This window comes from Theropithecus gelada, chromosome 9, assembly GCF_003255815.1.
Source record: "Theropithecus gelada isolate Dixy chromosome 9, Tgel_1.0, whole genome shotgun sequence".
Classification (NCBI taxonomy): domain Eukaryota; kingdom Metazoa; phylum Chordata; class Mammalia; order Primates; family Cercopithecidae; genus Theropithecus; species Theropithecus gelada.
In genome coordinates this window covers 34721046-34741793 of record NC_037677.1, presented here as the reverse complement: position 1 = coordinate 34741793, position 20748 = coordinate 34721046, and the positions used below count along the sequence as shown (strand labels likewise).

Here is a 20748-nt window from a genome sequence, read left to right as displayed (position 1 = left end):
TTCACCTGCCACAGCCTCCCAAAGTGCTGGGATTACAGGTGTGAGCCACCACACCTGGCCATGAAGACTTCCATTTTATAAGAAATGTTTCAAATCTGATCTCCCCTCTGTCCCCCTAGTTCAATCTGGGAACAAATGTGTTTTAAATGGCTAGAAAAATAATCAAATCTCCCTATATGTGTTATTTCTTTCTTTTTTGTTTGTTTCTTTGTTTTAAAAAAAAAAAAAAAAAAAAAAGACGGCTCTCACTCTGCCACGCTGGCTGCAGTACACTGAAGCGATCATGGCTCACTGCAGCCTCCAATCCCAAACTCAAGCAATCCTCCCGCCTCAGCCTCCCAAAGCACTGGGATTACAGACATGTGCCAATGCGCCCAGCCCCCTATTAATTTTAGACCCTAAAAATGTATTTCTACAAATACAATATGTATCTACATATAATAAAATGACAAAATAAATGAGTCCCCTTACATAACTGATCCCGGGCAGTGACCAGCTGGTAAGAGAGTCACAACAATCTCTTCCTTCTAAAAAGAAAATAAAGAAAAAAAAGTAATGGAAAGCAGTTATCATTAGGACCTAGCTCAACAAAGCCCTCCTTCGTAGAACACATTTATGTACTTTTTAACAATGTGTCTTTTCTCCCAATTTCCTCACTCTCCAAATCCTAGAAACAAGTGGAATCCTTGTCCACTCAACAGAGTTGCCATGGGACTGAGCAATTTCACCACTAGTTATAGAAGCAACATAAGTGAAAACCGATGGCCACACAAAAATGTGTGCCTGGCTGTTCAGAGCAGCATTCTTCATACTAGTCAAAAGGTGGAACCAGTTCAAATGTCTATCAACTGATGAATGAATCAGGAAAATGTGGTCTAGTCATACAATGAAATATTATTTGGCCATAAAAAGAACTGACACATGCTACAACATGGATGACCCTTGAAAACATCGTTGGTGAAAGAAGTCAGATATGAAATGAACACATGTTGTATGATTCCACTCATACGAAATATTCAGATTAGGTGAACCCATGGAGACAGAGAGTTGAATACAGTAGTGGTTGCCAGGGGGTTGGGGAAGAATAGGGAGGGAATGCAATCGGTACAGGCTTTCTCCCTTGGGTTGCTGAAAATATTCTGAAATTGACTGTGGTGATGGATACACAATTCTGTGACTTTGACTTCTATCTGAATAAAGCTATTTAATTTTTTTTTTTTTTTCTTTTGAGATGGAGTCTCACTCTGTCGCCCAGGCTGGAGTCCAATAGTGTGATCCTGGCTCACTGCAACCTCCGCCTCCTGGGTTCAAGCAATTCTCCTGCCTCAGCTTCCCCAGTGGCTGGGATTATAGGCGCCTGCCATCACGCTTGGCTAATTTTTTGTATTTTTAGTAGAGATGGGGTTTCACCATATTCGTCAGGCTAGTCTTGAACTCTTGACCTCAAGTGATATGTCCACCTTGGCCTCCCAAAGTGCTGGGATTACAGGTGAGAGCCACCACACCCGGCCACTTTTGAACGATTTTTAAAGCCTGAGCCAGGTGCGGTGGCTCACGCCTGTAATTCCAATACTTTGGGAGGCCGAGGTGAGCAAATCCCTTGAGGTCAGGAGTTCAAGACCAGTCTGGCCAACACGGTGAAACCCTGTGTCTACTAAAAATACAAAAATTAGCTGGGCGTGGTGGTGGGCACCTGTAATCCCAGCTACTCAGGAGGCTGAGGCAAGAGAAATCGCTTAAACCCAGGAGGTGGAGGTTACAGTGAGCCAAGATGGCCCTACTGCACTCCAGCCTGGGTGACAGAGTGAGGCTCAGTCTCAAAAAAAAAAAAACCTTTAAAAGCCTGGACGAGGCCTGGTCCTGATTCACACTGCACGTCATACTGTTTGGCAAGGGCAAGACCTGTGGGCACTACTGCCTCTCCAGCCATCAGTAAGTGGGGAGAGCTCTGCACACACCAGGTCACTGCGCGGTGACAGTGACTCCTCACGGAAGTCTCCATTCATTCTCGAGGACCCTTTCAAATGGGTCTCCCCCTGGTTGGAGCTGGATAAACAATGCACAAAAGTCATGGCACACACAAAGAAACATAAAAAATCAAAGTGGGGGCAAGACTGCTCAAAAGTCTGCCTGCTGTCGGCCCCCAGCTTTAGGGAATGCCTTTCACCAATATCCCTGATTGTGACAAGGCCACAAACCAATCACAGTATTCCTCGGAAAAGCAGTTTGCAGAGTCCAGGATGGCATTTACAAAGGTTCACCTATCCTTTATTTCTTGTTTTTTCCTTTTTAATCCTCCCTAAAGTGGCTCTGTGGTCCTCCCTCAGGATAATTTGATGGGAGGAATACCTCAACTTCAACTGTCTGATCTTCTCCAAAGAAGAAATACCTGAAAAAGTCAGTTTCTGTTCAGATCATACTCAAACAACACAAGACACCCTCTAAGTTAAACATGGCAAAGCAGTGTGCTATAATCAAGCTACAAAACCAGTATTAACCAAAATAGGAAAATACCTACCAGCTGTAAGGTTTTAAAAAAAAAGGGGTGGGGGGGGGTATGTCTATAGTCCTACTTATTCAAACCATACATTCACAAAAGTACTACTTCAAAATTTAATGATGAAAAATAAATTTTTCCCACTTGGCAGTGCCCCTTTTCTGAATAAGGAATCAGAAAAAAAGTACAATATACATGAATTTGCTGCAAAAATATTAATCACCATTTTAAATTCTGAACATTATAAAACTCAGTAAATGTGACAATAACATCATGTAGTAATATCAACACCAGGGTTCCCATCATTAGCATGTAATAAGGAATAAATGTGACAAAAAATAAGCCATGCCCAATCCTTTACAACATGGGAAATAAATACATCACTGTTAAGGACTGAATGTTCATGTCCTTCCCCAAAAGTCCTATGTTGAAATCCTAACCCCCAAAGTGGTTTTATTAGCAGGCCTCTGGGAGGTGATTAGTTGTTGCGCATATAAGCCTTGTGAATGACATCAGTGCCCTTATAAAAGACGCCCAGGGAGCTCGTTTGCCCCTTTACCTTGGAAGGACACAGGGAAAAGACAGCATCTAAGAACCAGGAAGTGACCAGGCACAGTGACTCACGCCTGTCATCCCAGCACTTTGGGAGGCCAATGCAGGTGGATCACTTGAGGTCAGGAGTTCAAGACGAGTCTGGCCAACATGGTGAAACCCCGTCTCTACTAAAAATATAATAATTAGCTGGGCTCTGGTCGTGGTGGCAGGCGCCTGTAATCCCAGCTACTAGAGAGGCTGAGGCAGGAGAATCGCTTGAACTCAGGAGGTGGAGGTTGCAGTGAGTCAAGATCACGCCACTGCATTCCAGCCTGGGTGACAGTGAGACTCCGTCTCAAAAAAAAAAAAAAGAACCAGGAAATGAGCCCTCACACCAGACACGAAATCTGCTGGAGACTGGATCTTGGATTTCCAGTCTCTAGAACCTTCAGTGACAAGTGTCTATTGTATAAGCCACTCAGTCTATGGTAGTTTTGTGAGTCCAGCCCAAATGGAGTGACACAATCTCAAATGGATTTTTTTGCCCCTAAAACCCCACTCAATTATTAGATTTTTATTTATGGTTACATAAGCATTCAAAATCAAAGAGAAAGATTGAGGGCATAGCTGAGGGGGAGAGCATCTGACTACAAAATCAAAGAGAAAGATAAACAATCATTTTAGCACTATTTTTTTAATCAATATTTAATATTTAGTTACCTCTCCTGATGCTTCATCCACTAAAGATATCTGGGTAGGAGTCTCGATTTCAATAGATATCTGTAAAAATAAAATAAGAGACCATGTATATACCAGTTTTTCATGGCTTTATATGCCTTTGCTATCTGAAACACAGAAACGGGGCAAAGAGAACTTTCAGACTCTCTATATAAACAATTCTGATTACACTGTAATAAACATTTTAACAGTTACAAAAAAATTGTAAAGCCAAAATAATACCTGTCTTGAGGCAGATTTGGCAATATGTAGTAAATGCCTTGTAAATGCATATAATCCTCTGACACAATTCTATTTCCATGAATTCATTTTTTCCTCCATCTTCCCATCCCTACCACTCCCATTCCCCTCTCCCTCTGAATTTTGAGTCTTTGTAAAAACGTGGTCATGTGTGCTAAGTTTTGTGCCTCAGAACACAGTCTGCGTGAGTCCATGACATGGACACTTCATACACTGTTTTTTGTTGTTGTTGTTTCTCAGACAGAGTCTCGTTCTGTCACCCAGGCTGGAGTGCAGTGGTGTGGTCTCAGCTCACTGCAACCACCGCCTCCCAGGTTCATGCGATTCTCCTGCCTCAGTCTCCCAGGTAGCTGGGATGACAGGCACCCGCTACTACGCAAGGCTGATTTTTTGTATTTTTAGTAGAGACAGGGTTTTGCCATGTTGGCCAGGCTGGTCTCGAACTCCTGACCTCAGGATCACCTGAGGATTGAGTTCCTGACCTCAGGATCACCCGCCTCAGCTTTGCATAGTACTGGGATTACAGGCGTGAGCCACTGCACCCAGCCTCATGCACTGGTTCTAAGTGCTACAGAATGCTCCCTGATACATTTCCCCTGTCATCAGAACAGAGACTACTAGCACATAAGAGGCATTCAGTAAGTATCTGATGAATAGATGAATGTGATTTTTCATCTTTTTAGTCCACTAATGTCCTAAAACTTACAGTGTCTAAGGTTTGGGTGTTAAAATATTTTTGCATTTCTGGAATAAAACATCTTATTAGATGTGCTATTTAATACTGCCAGATTCAGTTACCATCTTTATGAGGATTCCTACATTTTCATGTATGAAATGGCTTTTTCAACATTTATTCCTTTTGAGATAGGGTCTCGCTCTGTCACCCAGGCTGGGGTGCAGTGGCATGACCTCAGCTCGCTGCAACCTCTGCCTCCCAGGTTCAAGCAATTCTCCAGCTTCACCCTCCTGAGCAGCTGGGACTACAGGCACCCACCACCATGCCTGGCTAATGTTTTGTAGTAGAGATGGGGTTTCACCATATTGGCCAGAGTGGTCTCAAACTCCTGACTTCAGGTGATCCCCCCGCCTTAACCTCCCAAAGCACTGGGATTACAGGTGTGAGCCACTGCGCCCAGCCTCTTTTCTAATATATCTATTTAATGCTATCAATTTCTCTTCAAGGACAAATTTAACTGTGCTCCACACATTCTGACATACGTTTCCATTGTCCATCAGCTCCTTTATTTATTTTTGAGACAGGCTCTCGCTGTGTTAGCCAGTCTGGAGTGCAATGGCGCAATCACAGCTCACTATAGCCTCAAACTTCGGGGCTCAAGTGATTTTTCTGCCTCAGCCTTCTGAGTGGCTGGGACTGCAGGCACGCAGTACTATACCAGGCTAATTTTTAAGGGTTTTTTTTTTTTTTTTTTGCAGACATGCGATTTTGTGGTATTGCCCAGGCTGGTTTCGAACTCCTGGACTCACACAATTGTCCCACCTTGGCCTCCTGAAGTGCTAGGACTACACACGTGAGCCCCCAAGCCTAGCTATATCAGTTCTACATGTTGTATAGTTTTGTTTTTTTTTTGTTTGTTTTTTTTTTTAAGACAGAGTCTCTGTCGCCCAGGCTGGAGTGCAGTGGCGCGATCTTGGCTCACTGCAAGTTCCGCCTCCCAGGTTCACGCCATTCTCCTGCCTCAGCCTCCAGAGTAGCTGGGACTACAGGAGCCCGCCAACAGGCTAGGCTAATTTTTTGTATTTTTAGTGGAGAAGGGGTTTCACCGTGTTAGCCAGGATGGTCTCAATCTCCTGACCTCGTGATCTGCCCACCTCGGCCTCCCAAAGTGCTGGGATTACAGGCGTGAACCACCACGCCTGGCCAGTTCTACATATTGCATGTTTTCTTTATTGTACAATTTCCTTTTTAACCAAACGGTCAGTTATTGTATGCATTTAGTTTCCACGTGTATGGGAAGATTTTAGCTGTCCCTTTGTTTCTGATCTCCAACATCATTGTATTCTTTCGTGACACAGTACATGGTTAGTTTTTGTAAATGTCATGAGCACCCCCAAAAAATACGATTTTCTTCCTTGCCTTTAAAGTTCTGTTAGTCCACATTTACAAATTTTCTGCATCTTATTTCCTGTCTCCTCCTCCTTTCAGCATCTGGGAGGGACATGTTAAGCTCTCTAGTGACAACTGTTGATTTCCTATTTCTCGCCCTGATTCTGCAGTGGCCTTGTTTGTACTATGTCAACTCATCTAAGCTGGAACTATTTCCTAGAACCCCTATCCATGTTGTTGCCCACAGTAAACACTCGGAAGGCAGATGTGAACTAGCAGGCTTTTTTTAATGCTCTGAAGGGCACCAGAAATGGTAACAGCTCATGAACATTGTTGACCTTCTGACTTAACTCAGAGACTGGGGCAGCACCGCAGCAACACCAGCTTCTGCTGGGTGCCTGTGTGCAGCTCCTCCGAGTCCTGGGGAAGGTGCAGGTGCCTCAGAGCCAAAGCGGGAGACCAGCACTGTTGAGGCCGGAGGAAGTGAGAGACAGAAGTGGGTTTTGGTCTGTCCTGCTGGGCTCTAGTGGGCCATTCTGCCTTCCAGTTTGTCTCTGCTCCCCTCTGCTTCTCTTCCAGCTTTCCTTCCTGACTGCTGGCCAGGCTGACCTGTAGCAACTTCAAGCTGAATGCCAGAAACAACAGGAACAGCCTTGCTGTTGTGACTGCTCTGCAGAGGGAGGACAAATCCCCTTCCCAATCAAAGGTCAGACGTTGAGGTGGATGATACCATGCACACAAACACACGTGCACACACTGTGTGTGTGCATACTCACACACGCATGCACATACACGCGAGCACACACACGGCAGAGAATAAGAAAACTTCAGTCACATCGCAGGACTTTCGGGGAGGGCAGCGCAGTCCCTGAGCTGGGGACAGAAATGTTTCCTGTGGCTTGAGAGAAAGTAGGAGCAATTAGCCCTGGTTTCCACTGTGGCGTGGGGTGGGCCTGGACTTGCCTGGTTTGAACTTCAACTCGGTGCTGAGGCAGGCATGGCCTTTTTGTCAGCTTGCCCAAATGTGGGCAGGAGGGAGGCACTGGCTGTAAGCAGTTTAAGAGCAAACAGAGGCCTGGCACAGTGGCTCACACCTGTAATCCCAGAACTTTGGGAGGCCAAGGTGGGAGAATTACCTGAGGTCAGGAGTTCAAGACCAGTCTCGACAACATGGCGAAACCCCGTCTCTTCTAAAAAATACAAAAATTAGCCAGGCATGGTGGTTCAGGCCTGGAATCCCAGCTACTAGGGAGGCCGAGGCAGCGAGAATTGCTTGAACTCATTAGGCGGAGTTTGCAGTGAGCTGAGATCACACCACTGCACTCCAGCCTGGGGAACAGGGTGCGACTATCTCAAAAAAAAAAAAAAAAAAGAGTAAACAGACTCTTCGTGACACTGGGACAAACTGCTCTGCCAACTCCCACAACGATTTAAGACCTAATCCACATAACGAACCCACATTCTGTTAACTCATTGTGGTTCTCCTCAGATCAAGCACTGGGTGACAGATTCTCGCACTTTCTACTTCAGTTGGAGGTTATTTTGTCAACTGCACATACATCCGTATGACCCACGGTTCCTTTTAACAGTAACACCCTCTTCAAACCTTATCTTTCTTTGCCTTCCAGTCTACTTTCTGGTATTAAAAACTGCCACTCTGACATTTTTGTCTTCTAATTGGTTAGTAATTTTTTCCCTTTTTCTTCCCCCCAAATTTCAAATTTCAACCCGTATTTATCCTTCTGTTTTATCTATGTCTCTTGTAGACTAATACTGACGAATTTGTCTAATTTTTTTGTTTGTTTTTGAAGATGGAGTCTCGCTCTGCCACCCAGGCTGGAGTGCAGGGGCATAATCTCGGCTCACTGCAACTTCCACCTCCCGGGTTCAAGCGATTCTCTTGCTTCGGCATCCCAAGGAGCTGGGATTACAGGCACAGTCCCCACCACGCCCAATTTTTTGTATTTTTAGTAGACATGGGGTTTTGCCCTGTTGGCCAGGCTGGTCTCCAACTGACCTCAGGTGATCCGCCTACTACGGCCTCCCAAAGTGCTGGGATTACAAGCATGAGCCACTGGGTTCAGCCGGATTTGTCTAATTTTTTTAACTTAAACTGAGAATTTGTCTTTTGATCAAAGATAGAATTAAATTCTCTCCTATATATAGTAATCACTGTTACAATCAGACTTTTTCTGCCTTCTTTGCATTTTCTGTGCACTAGACTTTTTTCTCCCCTTGATTCCCCTTGACTACTTGGACAGATGCGTTCTATTCTGCCAGACCGAAAGTTACCCATTCTATCTGTATTCTTCTAGCTGTCATCCCTTCCTTATTATAGCCTGTAATTTATGTTTATTTTTCTTGTTCTATCCCACAATTTAAATAAAAGGATTTAGCAACTATGTTAATGAACACTTTACACTCTAAAATATTAAAATGTGGCCAGGTGTGGTGGCTCACACCTGTAATTCCAAAACTTTGGGAGGCTAAGGTGGGTGGATCACCTGAAGTCAGGAGTTTGAGAGCAGCCTGACCAACATGGTGAAACCCCGTCCCTACTAAAAACACAAATATTAGCCGGGCATAGTGGCGGAATTCTGCAATCCCAGCTACTCGGGAGGCTGAGGCAGGAGAATTGCCTGAACCCAGGAGGCAGAGGTTGCAGTGAGCCGAGTCTGAGCCACTGCACTCCAGCCTGGGCAATAGAGTGAGACTCCATCTCAAAAAAAAAAAAAAAAGAAAAGAAAATATTAAAATGCATCTTAGCAAGAGGGTCAATGAGATTAAAGAAACAAAACTAAAGACCTAGATCTCACTCTTGAGGAACAAAGAAAACATATTAACAACCACCAAATGTTGACTTCTACCATACTGCTCAATGCCAACAGACTTAATTTTTTTTTTTTTTTTTTAAAGATGGAGTCTCACTCTATCGCCCAGGCTGCAGTGCAGTGGTGTGATCTCGGCTCAACGCAACCATTGCTTCCTGGGTTCAAGCAATTACCCTGCCTCGGCCTCCTGAGTAGCTGGGACTACAGGTGTGTGCTACCACACCTGGCCAAATTTTTTATTTTTAGTAGAGACAGGGTTTCACCATGTTGGCCAGGCTGATCATGAACTCCTGACCTCACGTGATCCGCCCGCCAAGGCCTCCCAAAGTGCTGGGATTACAGGTGTAAGCCACCCTTCTGGCCAGAGACTCAATATTCTAATTGATGTGGGTAACTGCAGTATATGACAAACTGAGGCAATGTTTTTGTCAATCTACCTCTAAAAATACTTCCCACTTAAAAAAAATTAAGTTATTCAAAAAATAAAACTTACAATTCGTTTCTCCCAAAATCTGTATTTCGGGCTAGTTAACAACAACTCCTTAGTCACAGGTGAACAGTATAGATAAACCTTCAAGCTGAAAGGAAAAAAGAAAAAACTTTCAGTACAATCCAATATGAGCCATCTTGGTGACTAATCTATTTCATCATACATCTAATAGTTTCATTTGAGACCAGCCTGACCAACATGGTGAAACCCCATTCCTACTAAAAACACAAATATTAGCCAGGCATGGTGATGAAATCTATTTCATCATACATCTAATAGTTCAGAAATTACGCTGGCACAGAATCTGTTAGAGTCACTCCAACATACCTATGCCCACCATTTCAGTGCCATCGAGAGCACAAGGTGGGGGTGGAAATACGGTGTCTCTGGACTACCTCCAACAGCGGTCCCTCAGCACTGTTACTTGGAAATACACACTTGTATATGATCAGGTGTGTCTGGAAAGATACTGCCACACGTTACACTACCTCTGGAAAAGGTGTGTTGGGAACAGAAACTTCTGCTTTTTACTGTATAAGTTTATTTATTTATTTATTTTTTGAGACAGAGTCTCGCTCTGTCACCGAGGCCGGAGTGCAACTGCAATGGCGTGATCTTGGCTCACTGCAACCTCCACCTCCCAGGTTCAAGCGATTCTCCTGCCTCAGCCTCCACAATAGATGGGATTACAGGCGCGCGCCATGATGCCCGACTAATTTTTTTTGTAGAGATGGGGTTTCACCATATTGGCCAGGCTGGTCTCGAACTCCTCACCTCGGGTGATCCGCCCACCTCGGTCTCCCAACATGATGGGATTACAGGGAGAGCCACTGCACCCAGCCTATTCTTTTTTTTTGTAATGAACAGAAACTAATTTCATAATAAACTTTTTTCTTTTTTTTTTTTTTTTTTTTGAGACGGAGTCTTGATCCATCACCCAGGCTAGAGTGCAGTGGCGCGATTTCGGCTCACTGCAACCTTCTGCCTCCTGGGTTCAAGCGATTCTCCTGCCTTAGCCTCCCGAGTAGCTAGGACGACATGCACGCCACTATGCCCAGCTAACTTTTTGTATTTTTAATAGAAACAGGGTTTCACCGCGTTGGCCAGGCTGGTCTCGATACCCTGACCTCTACTGATCCACCCACCTCAGCCTCCCAAAGTGATGGGATTACGGGCATGAGCCACCGCGCCCAGCCCATAATAAACTTTTAAAACTTAATGCTATCATTTAGAGGTTAGGAATATAGTCGAAGGTAGATTGTATTTTCCAGAGATGGCCATACAACGATATACCCCATCCGTACATGCTCTCCTTACAAAATAGATACTAAAATTCCTCCACTGACCAGAGTATGTTCCCTCCCCTCGAACCTGGGCAATTTTCTGTAATTACCTTCACCACAGAATGTGGTGGAAGTAATCTCATGGGTTTTGAGGTTAGATCGCCAAGCAATATGACTTCCTCCAGGCTCTCTCGTAGGACATACACTTTTAAACCCTGAGTCTCCATTTAACACGTCTGGCTATCCTGATGGACTCACACTAAAGAGATTTTTTTAGGGGGAGGGGAGCTTACTGTCACCCAGGCTGCAATGCAAGCAATCCGCCCACCTCAGCAGCCTGAGCACCTGGGACTACAGCACACGCCACCACACCTGGCTAATTTTTCATATTTTCTGTAGAGAAAAGATCTCCCTATGTTGCCCAGGATGGTTTCAAACTCCTAGGCTCAGGTCATCCTCCCACCTCGGCTTCCCAAAGTGCTGGGATTATAAGCCTAAACCACCATGCCTGGCCTAAAGAGACTTTTAGAGATAGAGATGCCTCACACCTGTAATCCCAGCACTTTGGGAGGCCAAGGCGGACAGATCACTTCAAGTCAGGAGTTCGAGACCAGCCTGACCAACATGGTGAAACCTCATCTCTACTAAAAATACAAAAATTATTTGGGCTTGACGGCACGTGTCTGTAGTTCTAGCTGCTTGGGAGGCCGAGGCAGGAGAACTGCTTGAACCTGGGAGGCAGAGATTGCAGTGAGCCAACATCATGCCACTGTACTCCAAACTAGGCAACAAGTGAGGCTCTGTTTCAAAAAACAAAAAAGACACGCCAAACAGTTCTAGTCCCTAGCTATGTGAGTCTTCCCAGCCCAGGTATCAAAAGACATGGATAAGGGAATCTTCAGATCTTACGGGGCTGACATTATCTGAAGACTCTGCTCACTGATGTTTGATACCTGGGCTGGGAAACCATCCCTGCTCTACCCTGTCAATCCCTGACCCACAGAAACTGAGCAGTAAGACATGATCAGTGCTAAGTCACTCCATCTTGAAGTAATTTGTTACACAGCAGCGGATGACTGATACATAGGCTCTACAATCAGACAGACCTGGCTGGAATCCTGGTCCTGCCACTTACTGGCTGTGTGACATTGGGCAACTAATTTAACCTCTCTGGTTCCTCAGTCTCCTGTAAAATAGAAATAATAGTAGTATCTATTCAAAAGGTTATCAAGAAGCTCTAATGAAAATGTCAAGTGCAAGAGGGCAGAGCCTTGCATCTGTGTGGCTCACTAATGCATTCTCCACCTCCAGTACAATGCCCGACACGTCACAGGCAACCAGAAAAAATTATTGAGGCCAGGAGTGGTGGCTCATGCCTGTAATCCCAACACTTTGGGAGGCTAAGGCAGGCAGATCACTTGAGATCAGGAGTTCAAGACCAGCCTGGCCAACACGGTAAAACCCCTCTCTACCAAAAATACAGAAAGTAGCCGGGTGTGGTGGCGGGTGCCTTTAATCCCAGCTACTCGGGTAGCTGAGGCAAAAGAATCACTTGAATCCAGGAGGCAGAAGTTGCAGTGAGCTAAGATCGTGCCACTGCACTCCAGCCTGGGCGACAAGAGTGAGACCCTGTCGCAAAAGTCAATAAATAAATAGAAATAAAATAATAAAAAATTATTGGCCAGGCGCAAAGGCTCATGCCTATAATCCCAGTGCTTTGGGACGCCAAGATGGGAGGATCACTTGAAGCCAGGAGTTAACGACCAGCCTGGGCAACATGGTAAAACTCTGTCTCTACAAAAAAAAAAAAAAAAAAAATTGTTGAACTGAGAAATACACAGTCCCCAGATACAGTAAGTATTCAGTAAATATTGGCTATCATTATCAAGAAGACAGACTATTGCTATCAATGAGCAGAAAAGTCTGACATCCACTGGCCCTTTTCAAATATGTATCTTGAGAATTGGGAATTTAGATATAGCCAATGGCTGCAAGAAAAGCATCTAATAGTTCAGCTTTAAGAAAAAAATCCAGTATTATATGATCCTTTACAATGGAACAGCCATTCTCTCTCATATACTCTTACAGAAATAACACGGAATGAGTTATTGCTGTACCCAGCGGCATAGATAAATCACACAAATACAATGTTAAGTAAAGTAAAACAATTATAAAAGGGTCTATTTGGGACCAAGTGCCAGTGGCTCACATCTATAATGCCAGCCCTTTGGGAGACTGAGGCAGGAGGATCACTTGAGGCCAGGAGTTCAAGACCAGCCTGGGCGACATAGCAAAACTCCCTCTCTGGTTTTTTTTTAAGCAGTGTATTTGGTAGGAATATATATATATATATATATATATCTCAAGTTCACAAACAGCCAAAGCTAACCCATGATGACAAAAGTCAGAATAGAGGTTACCTTTGGGAGGAGGTAGGAGGGGTCTGGGATATTGGTACTGTCCTGTTTCTTAATCTGAGTGAAGCTACACAGATGCGTTCACTTTGTAAATGACTATATGCTTGGATGTATGTACTTTTCTGTACAGTTGTTATCTCTCAATTAAAATGTTTGCTTAAAAACATACACACACACACAAATAAGTAGCAAAATAAATTACCTGCACTCCAACCTTCTTTTCAAGGTAGGGGCTCTTAATCCTTTCATGTGATCTAAAAACAAAAGAACCAACACTCATCAATATGTTCTTTTTCCAGAGGATTTCTTAGCCCAAGGGAAACAGTTGTCTTCTATTTCAGCTTCAAGAGAAAACCCACGAGGTTTGCTTTTATAAGAATTGAATCACATGGGCTATGGACTCTTTCTTCTGCAAGTGAAGAATCCTTTTCAGAACAGGACGGGCTGCCCATTTCTAAGCCATCCAAATCTATTTAAAAGGAGAGTGATTCCCTGCATCATAGGCCAGACTTTAAATCACTCTGGGAAGCCACAGAAGAATGAGAACTGCTTCTAGCCCTCCACTCTTTTACATCATTTCAATCCAACCATCCTTCGAGCCACGCTCTATGTAACCCATTCACTTCCTGCCACTTAAATCAGTCTATCTAGAAATTCAAGCTCGTGTCCATGGAATTTGCTAGGAAATCACTCAGGCTCAGAATAAGTGTATTGTCATCTTCTCATCCTACTGTGATGGATTCAAAGGAGAGTATTACTATCCACGAAGACTTGCTCCACAGCCCTCCACATTAACAGACACAGACAACAGAAAGGTAGCAATTAGACCATTACATTCAGCATATCATGCATTCCAGTATATTCTGAATCTTTAGCAAGTAAAGGCCTAGACAACAATGATCAAACAGCTCTAAATTGTTTAGCTAAACCAGCTGGACACGGTAGCTCACACCTGTAATCCCAGCACTTTGGGAGGCCAAGACAGGTGGATCACCTGAGGTCAGAAGTTCGAGACCAACCTGGCCAACATGGTGAAACCCCATCTCTACTAAAAATACAAAAACTAGCCATGCATAGTAGCACACACCTATAATCCCAGCTACTTGGGAGGCTGAGGCAGGAGAATCACTTGAATATGGGAGGTGGAGGTTGCAGTGAGCCAAGATCATACCACTGCACTTCAGCCTGGGCAACAGAGTGAGACTTCATCTCAAAAACAAACAGACAGGTGCAGTGGCTCACGCCTGTAACCCCAGCACTTTGGGAGGCCGAGGCAGGCGGATCACCTGAGGTCATGAGTTCGAGACCAGCATGACCAATATGGAGATACCCTGTCTCTACTAAAAATACAAAATTAGCCGGGCATGCTGGTGCATGACTGTAATCCCAGCTACTTGGGAGGCTGAGATAGGAGAATCGCTTGAACCCGGAAGGCAGAGGTTGCGGTGGGCCGAGATTGCACCATTGCACTCCAGCCTGGGCAACAAGAGTGAAACTCCATCTCAAAAATAAATAAATAAATAAATAACAAAAACCAACAACAAAAAAAACAATAAATTGTTTAGCTAAACCAAACCACTTCTAATTACCACGAGCACCACCACACACACACACAAGCACACCCTCAATGTATATGTGGCCATCATTAGACCCAATGAAAGCAGAGCAGTCACCGCACCTCACTTGGCAGCCCTAGATTGTACACCTGCCTCCGGGAGAGTCCACCTGTCTCCCAGTGGGTAAATTCCCTCAAGGGATACCTGGTCCAGTCTTCAAGGGCCTTATGGGTATATCTCTGGGCAGGACTCTCCGTAATTGGAGTTTCCAAAGAGTTTGTGCCATGGCAAAGAGGAGGCTCAATCCAGACTCTGCTTCCTGCTCCCACACTGACTAAGCAGGCAGCACCCTGCATGGGGCATCATAGTCCCCCATCCTCACCACCCTGAGGCCCCTTCCAACTGGTGGTCAGAAGAACTGGTTGGGTTTGCTTTGTGCTGCTGCAGCTGCACCCAGGTCTGCTTCTCCAGCGAGGTTTTCCTTTTCCTTGGCCACAATAAATTATCTTAAGCTGCCACCTCATGGGGATTTCCCCAACCCTGGGCCATTATCTCAGGTCTCAGGTCTCAGGTGTCCTCTCATCTTCCAGAACTTACTGATGCTTAGTAAAGCCCACCCTGCACACAGCATTGGCTTCCAGATGGCGCACAAATAAGCATCAGGTGGGTCCATAGCCTACTCCGAATGATATCAAAGTTTGATATGGGGCTGGGTGTGGTAGCTCACACCTGTCATTCCAGCACTTTGGGAGGCTGAGGCGGGTGGTTCACCTCCGCCCAGGAGTTTGATACCAGCCTGGGCAACATGGGGAAACCCCGTCTCTATAAAAAACACAAAAATTAGTCAAGCATGATGGTGCATGCCTGTAATCCCAGCTACTCAGGTGGGAGTACTTGCTGAGGTGAGGGGATTGCTTGCATCCAGGAGGTGAAGGCTGCTGTGAGCCAAGATCGCACCACTGTACTCCAGCCTGGGTGACAGAGTGAAACCCTGTAAAAAAAAAAAAAAAAAAAAAAAAAAAAATGATGTGGATGGGTTTCCATGCTTTTTTTCTAGCAAAAGAGTCCATACAGTTTCTCATGCTTGAGCTGCTAACACAAGATACCATAGATACCATAGTTGGCCTTCACACCAACCCTGTGAGGAAAGGCAGTGTTTTGGTTGCCTTAAACACCAGAAAGGTATTTCTCACAGTTCAGGAAGCTGGGAAGTCCAAGATCAAGGTGCGGGGCAATTTGGTTTCTGGGGAGGGCACTTTTCCAAACTTACAGACAGCTGCCTTCTCACTGTGCACTCACATGGCTTTCCTTGGCATGGATGTATGAGGACAGAGCGCCCTCTCTCTTCCTCCTCTTGTAAGGGCACTAATCCTATCAGAGTAGGACACCACGGTATGACCTCACTTAAATTTATTTTGCTCCTAAAAGCCAGCCCCAAATACAGTCACTTTGGGGGTTAGGGCTTCAACACAGGAATTTTGTGGAGATAGTCCATATCAATCAAAGAAGCCTGTGTCTCAAAAAGGTTAAAAGCCAACAGAAGGCAACGTGAGAAACCTCCAAAAGCGGAAGTTGAGTTTTTGCCCTTGATGAGTTTATGTCCTGGTTGAGTAAGCAGATCCACATGTCGTTACAGAACAGAAAAAGTTGTTATAGACTGTTCAACTGTAGGGAAGAGTCCATTTCTTCCTTAATGCACAAACTTATAGTGATGATTTCACAAATTCCTTTAGATGCATTATTTCTCCAAACTCAGTAGTCCTAAACACAAAGTGCAAGTTTCTGAAGTATACTTTAATCCTGGCTGGCCCATTTTGAGTTCAGAGACTCCAGTGCGACTCTACACAAAAAGCAGAAATAGGCACATCCTCGTCCAGCAGTAGATTCTCAATGAAAAACAAAACCAGAAATGTGTCAGGCACAGTGGCTCACACCTGTAATCATAACACTTTGGGAGGCTGAGGTGGGTGGATCTACCTGAGGCCAGAAGTTCGAGACCAGCCAGGCCAACATGGTGAAACGCCATCTCTACTAAAAATACAAAAATTAGCTGGGTGTGGTGGTGCGTGCCTGTAATTCCAGCTACATGGGAGGCTGAGGCACAAGAATCACTTGAACCCAGCAGGCAGAGGTTGCAGTGAACGGAGATGACACCACTGCACTCCAGCCTGGTGACAGAGACTCCATCTCAAAGTAATAATAATAAAAATACAAAAATTAGCCAGGCATGGTGGCTCACTCCAGTAGTCCCAGCTACTTGAGCAGAGAGCATGTGCCACTGTCCTCCAGCCTGGGTGACAAAGGGAGACCCTGTCTCAAAAAAAAAAAAAAAAAAAAAGAAGAAGAAAAGAAAGAGACGCTCAAAGAGGTGCATGATGCTAATATGGCAACGCATGAGAAAAGGTCCAGATTTTCCTCATTAAGCAGAAATCACTAGTGGCTTTGTGGGAAAAAAAGCAGACACATTTCCCAGAAGCAGTAACTTCAACAATTTATAGTCCAAGTGATTGATTCCACACCCAAGACAATATAGCTGGCCTTCCCACCAACCCTGTGAGGAAAGGCTGTACTTGGATACCTGTAATTTACTTTAAAACCCTTTCCCACTGCGCATGTGCAGATAGGTTTGTTACACTGATTGACTCCACAGGGTAGTTGGAGCTTCCTGCTCCAGCACTCTGCAAGGCCACACAGCAGAAGGCAGCAACTCCAGTGATTCCGTTTATCATTTTCTCCAATTAACACTAATGGCTGAGCTAATTAGCACAATGCACATTAAAACTGTTTTCACTGGTAAGTCACTTATTAGAGCAACAGAAGTGAAAATGAACAACGGTTGTGAAATTAGCGGTATTTAAACTCTGGAAATTAGCTCCAATCTCTGCCTGGCGTATCTAGCCTCGAGCTTATATCATTAACAGCGACACTCTAACCTTAATCCCTAAATCGGTCCAGCTGTGAAAGGATCCAGCTGTGAAATCATAGTAGCTTTTCTGGTTGCCTGATACCATTTAGAAGGGAAACATCCCCCCATCCTAACCCAGAACGAAGCATTCGTAGTGGATGCGGACAGAACATCCAAAGGCCAGGGAGCTTGCACTTCGTGGAGCTATCAGGCGGATTGTTTCACAGTTGTGTGTGTGTCTGAGTCAGCCTGCTTGCTGACCAATGTTTGAGGGTGTGCTCAAATGGATCTGAAACTTGTTTTCTTCATACACGGTAGCGAGGCTCTGGGGGAAGAACTAACCCTCGCCAATCTCTGACCATCGGCCACCAGCAGAGCTACCAAGTGAACCTACTAGCAGCGCTTGACCAAGCCGGCCCGGGGCGCAACTGGCAGGCGCCGTTACGCCGCGTTGACCAGATCCAAAAATGGACGAAGCCTTTGAGAGGCTGAAGAGCCCGACTGGGACAAGGTGTGTGCTGGCCGCCCCCTCGCTGGTCTCCCACAGGCTGCAGCTCCTTGCTCCAGGACCGGCCCCCTCCTGTCCTCTCTCCAGCCCCCAGCGCCCCAGGAACAGGCGACGCGCAGCGCTCACTCACCCTTGTGGCAGTGGGACAGGAAGTAGGCGCGGGCCCTAAGGTTCTCCCTGTCGAAACGGTCTATGGAGATAGTTGGATACTCGGCCATCTGCCCCTCGAAGGAACTCATATCGCCGCGGATCCCAACGTCCCGGACCCCAAAACTGCAGCTGAAGCCCAGGCCAGCCCTGACCGCGCTGCCACTTCCGGGAAGCCGCGCGCCTCCTCGCCATTGGGCTGCCGAACGCAGCCACGTCCAATCAGAGAAGTCCGGAGACCCGGGGCGACGCCAAGGAGCATCCGGTCGGGTCCCAGGCGCCGACTGCCTGGGTTTAAATCACCCGCGCTACGCAGCATGCGGTGGGCCCTGAGCCCCGCCCAGTGCAAGGCTCATTCCTGCCAAAGAAACACAGGTGTTGCTCTGGTAAGGCGTTGCCCGTGTCTGTGCAGGTGCAGTCGCGGGAAGGGAAACGGAAACTCCCAGCGCAGGTAGCCCCAGCCAACTAGGCGAGTAGGCTGCGGAGCTGCGCTTAGAAATCATTCTTCGTTCCGCTTCCTGCTTGTCTACTGCTGGCCTGAAATCCGAATTCAGTTCCCCTCTCTCTCTTCTGTTCCCAATTTCTAACCTTGTGGGATAACCGTGAGGATTGTATGAGAAACTTTGTAACTGACTCATGGTAGATTCAGTAACTATTGATTCCCTCTTCCGTTTTTATAATCTACAAACTGAGGAAGTCATCCCTGTGTGGTCTTGGGGCAAATAAGATCCCAATAATGTCTTCGCTGCTGGCCTCTGCCCTGGTCCCCACCTTTTTGAGCTATACTTTTAGGAAGTTAGAATGATGTATTAAAAAAAAAAAAAAAAAAGATGGGAGGAAAGGTTGTTAAAATTTTGGTTGTTAAAATTTTTTAACCAAAGCAACTTTATGAAAAGGTTTGTTAAAGTACTGTATTAAAATTCACCAAATAATCATTTATTGTGCTTCTTCCTATCAAATTTCCTTAGTATAATTAAACACAATCCAGAACACTTTTACTTTATTTTATGTATTTATTGAGTTGGGGTCTAGTTCTATCGCCCAGGCTGGAGTGCAGTGGTGCCATCTCGGCTCACTGCAACCTCTGCTTCCTGGGTTCAGGCGATTCTCCTGCCTCAGCCTCCAGAGTAGCTGGGACTACAGGCATGTGCCACCACGCCTGGCTCATTTTTGTATTTTTAGCAGAGACGGGGTTTCACCACGTTGACCAGGCCGGTCTCCAGCTCCTGGCCTCATGCGATCCGCTCACCTCGGCCTCCCAAAGTGCTGGGTTACAGGCGTCAGCCACTGTACCCGGCCTTCCGGGCCTCCATAACACTTGAAGTCCCGGTTTGTGCACAGCATGGTGACAAACCTTCGGGTAGCATTGAATCTATCTGGGGACAACATGTTTGCAGAATACGGCAAATAAATGCTTCCACAGAGATGCAAAGTAACATGAGAATAAATCCAGGAACAAAGATTTCTGATCAGGGAAGTCAGGAATCAGAATGCCATTCCAGCCCAGCGCAGTGGCTTATGCCTGTAATCCCAGCACTTTGGAAAGCTGAGGTGGGCAGATCACCAAAGTCAGTAGTTCAAGACCAGCCTGGACAACATGGTGAAACCCCATCTGTACTAAAAAGAAAAAAAAGCGGCCAAGCATGGTGGCACATATCTGTAATTCCAGCTACTCGGGAGGCCAAGGCAGGATAATCACTTGAGGCGGAGTTTGCAGTAAGGCTAGATCACGGCAGTGCACTCCAGCCTGGGCAACAGAGACTCTGTCTCAAAAAACAAAACAGAATGACATCCCTAGTGAATGTCAGCTTGTTCCTGTAGTCATGATACTCAGAGTTCTATTCAAAAACGGATTCCCATGAAATCTTGAGGAGGGGGAGGAGGGGTGACATGGAAAGGTATACACAACATAATCACTAATTTAGGTAAAGTATCCTGCTAGTATACTACTGGCAACAACTTTGATGGTTTGTCTTAGAACACATGGGAACAACTGCCCTGGCAGGGTTATGGAGACCTAACAACAAATTCTGCTGAGTCTAGTGTCTGAAGAATCTCGTGGTGGAGCTCCAGGAAAGGCAGTTTAAGATAATGCTCGTGATCTTATTTATCTGCTCACTTATTTATCTCCTCCTCTTTCCACAATGGATACAGTACAAACAAAGGGAAATAGTCACGACAAAGGGAAAGACAGGATAGAAAATAAGCAAGATAGGTAAGCATAGCCCAGACCATACCTAGCGAATCAGAAACTCTTGGAGAGTGGGGCCTGGCAGTTTACAGTTTAACACACCCTCTAGGTGATTCTGGTGGATCCTAAAGTTTGAGAACCACTGGATTCAAGTCTAAAAATAAACTCAGGGTTGGCGTGGTGGCTCATGCCTGTAATCCCAACACTTTGGGAGACCAACGCAAGCGGATCACCCGAGGTCAGGAGTTCGAGACCAGCCTGACCAACATGGGAAAACCCCCGTCTCTACTAAAAATAAAAAAATTAGCCAGGCTAATTGCAGGTGGCGGGGGCCTGTAATTCCAGC

The 20748-nt window shown here is 45.5% G+C and overlaps 1 protein-coding gene across 10 annotated transcripts in view; it reads right to left on the bottom strand.

Annotated features, from left to right (window-relative positions):
- The window catches only part of DCLRE1C (DNA cross-link repair 1C), a 57852-nt gene extending 39127 nt beyond the window's left edge, over window positions 1–18725 (bottom strand). For 2 of the 10 annotated variants that reach the window (XM_025396311.1, XM_025396310.1), the window contains exons 1-5: window positions 18195–18725; window positions 13298–13349; window positions 9399–9483; window positions 3752–3811; window positions 472–527 (exon numbers count right to left, since the gene is read on the bottom strand). In XM_025396311.1, coding sequence (XP_025252096.1) covers window positions 472–527; window positions 3752–3811; window positions 9399–9483; window positions 13298–13349; window positions 18195–18303 — 362 coding nt within the window. In that variant the 5' untranslated portion in view covers window positions 18304–18725. Of the gene's footprint in view, window positions 1–471; window positions 528–3751; window positions 3812–6412; window positions 6745–9398; window positions 9484–9722; window positions 9854–11784; window positions 11867–13294; window positions 13350–18194 lie in introns of all 10 variants that reach the window. The other 8 variants (XM_025396320.1, XM_025396315.1, XM_025396317.1 and 5 more) reach the window with 7 other exon arrangements.
- Window positions 18726–20748: the final 2023 nt, after the last annotated feature.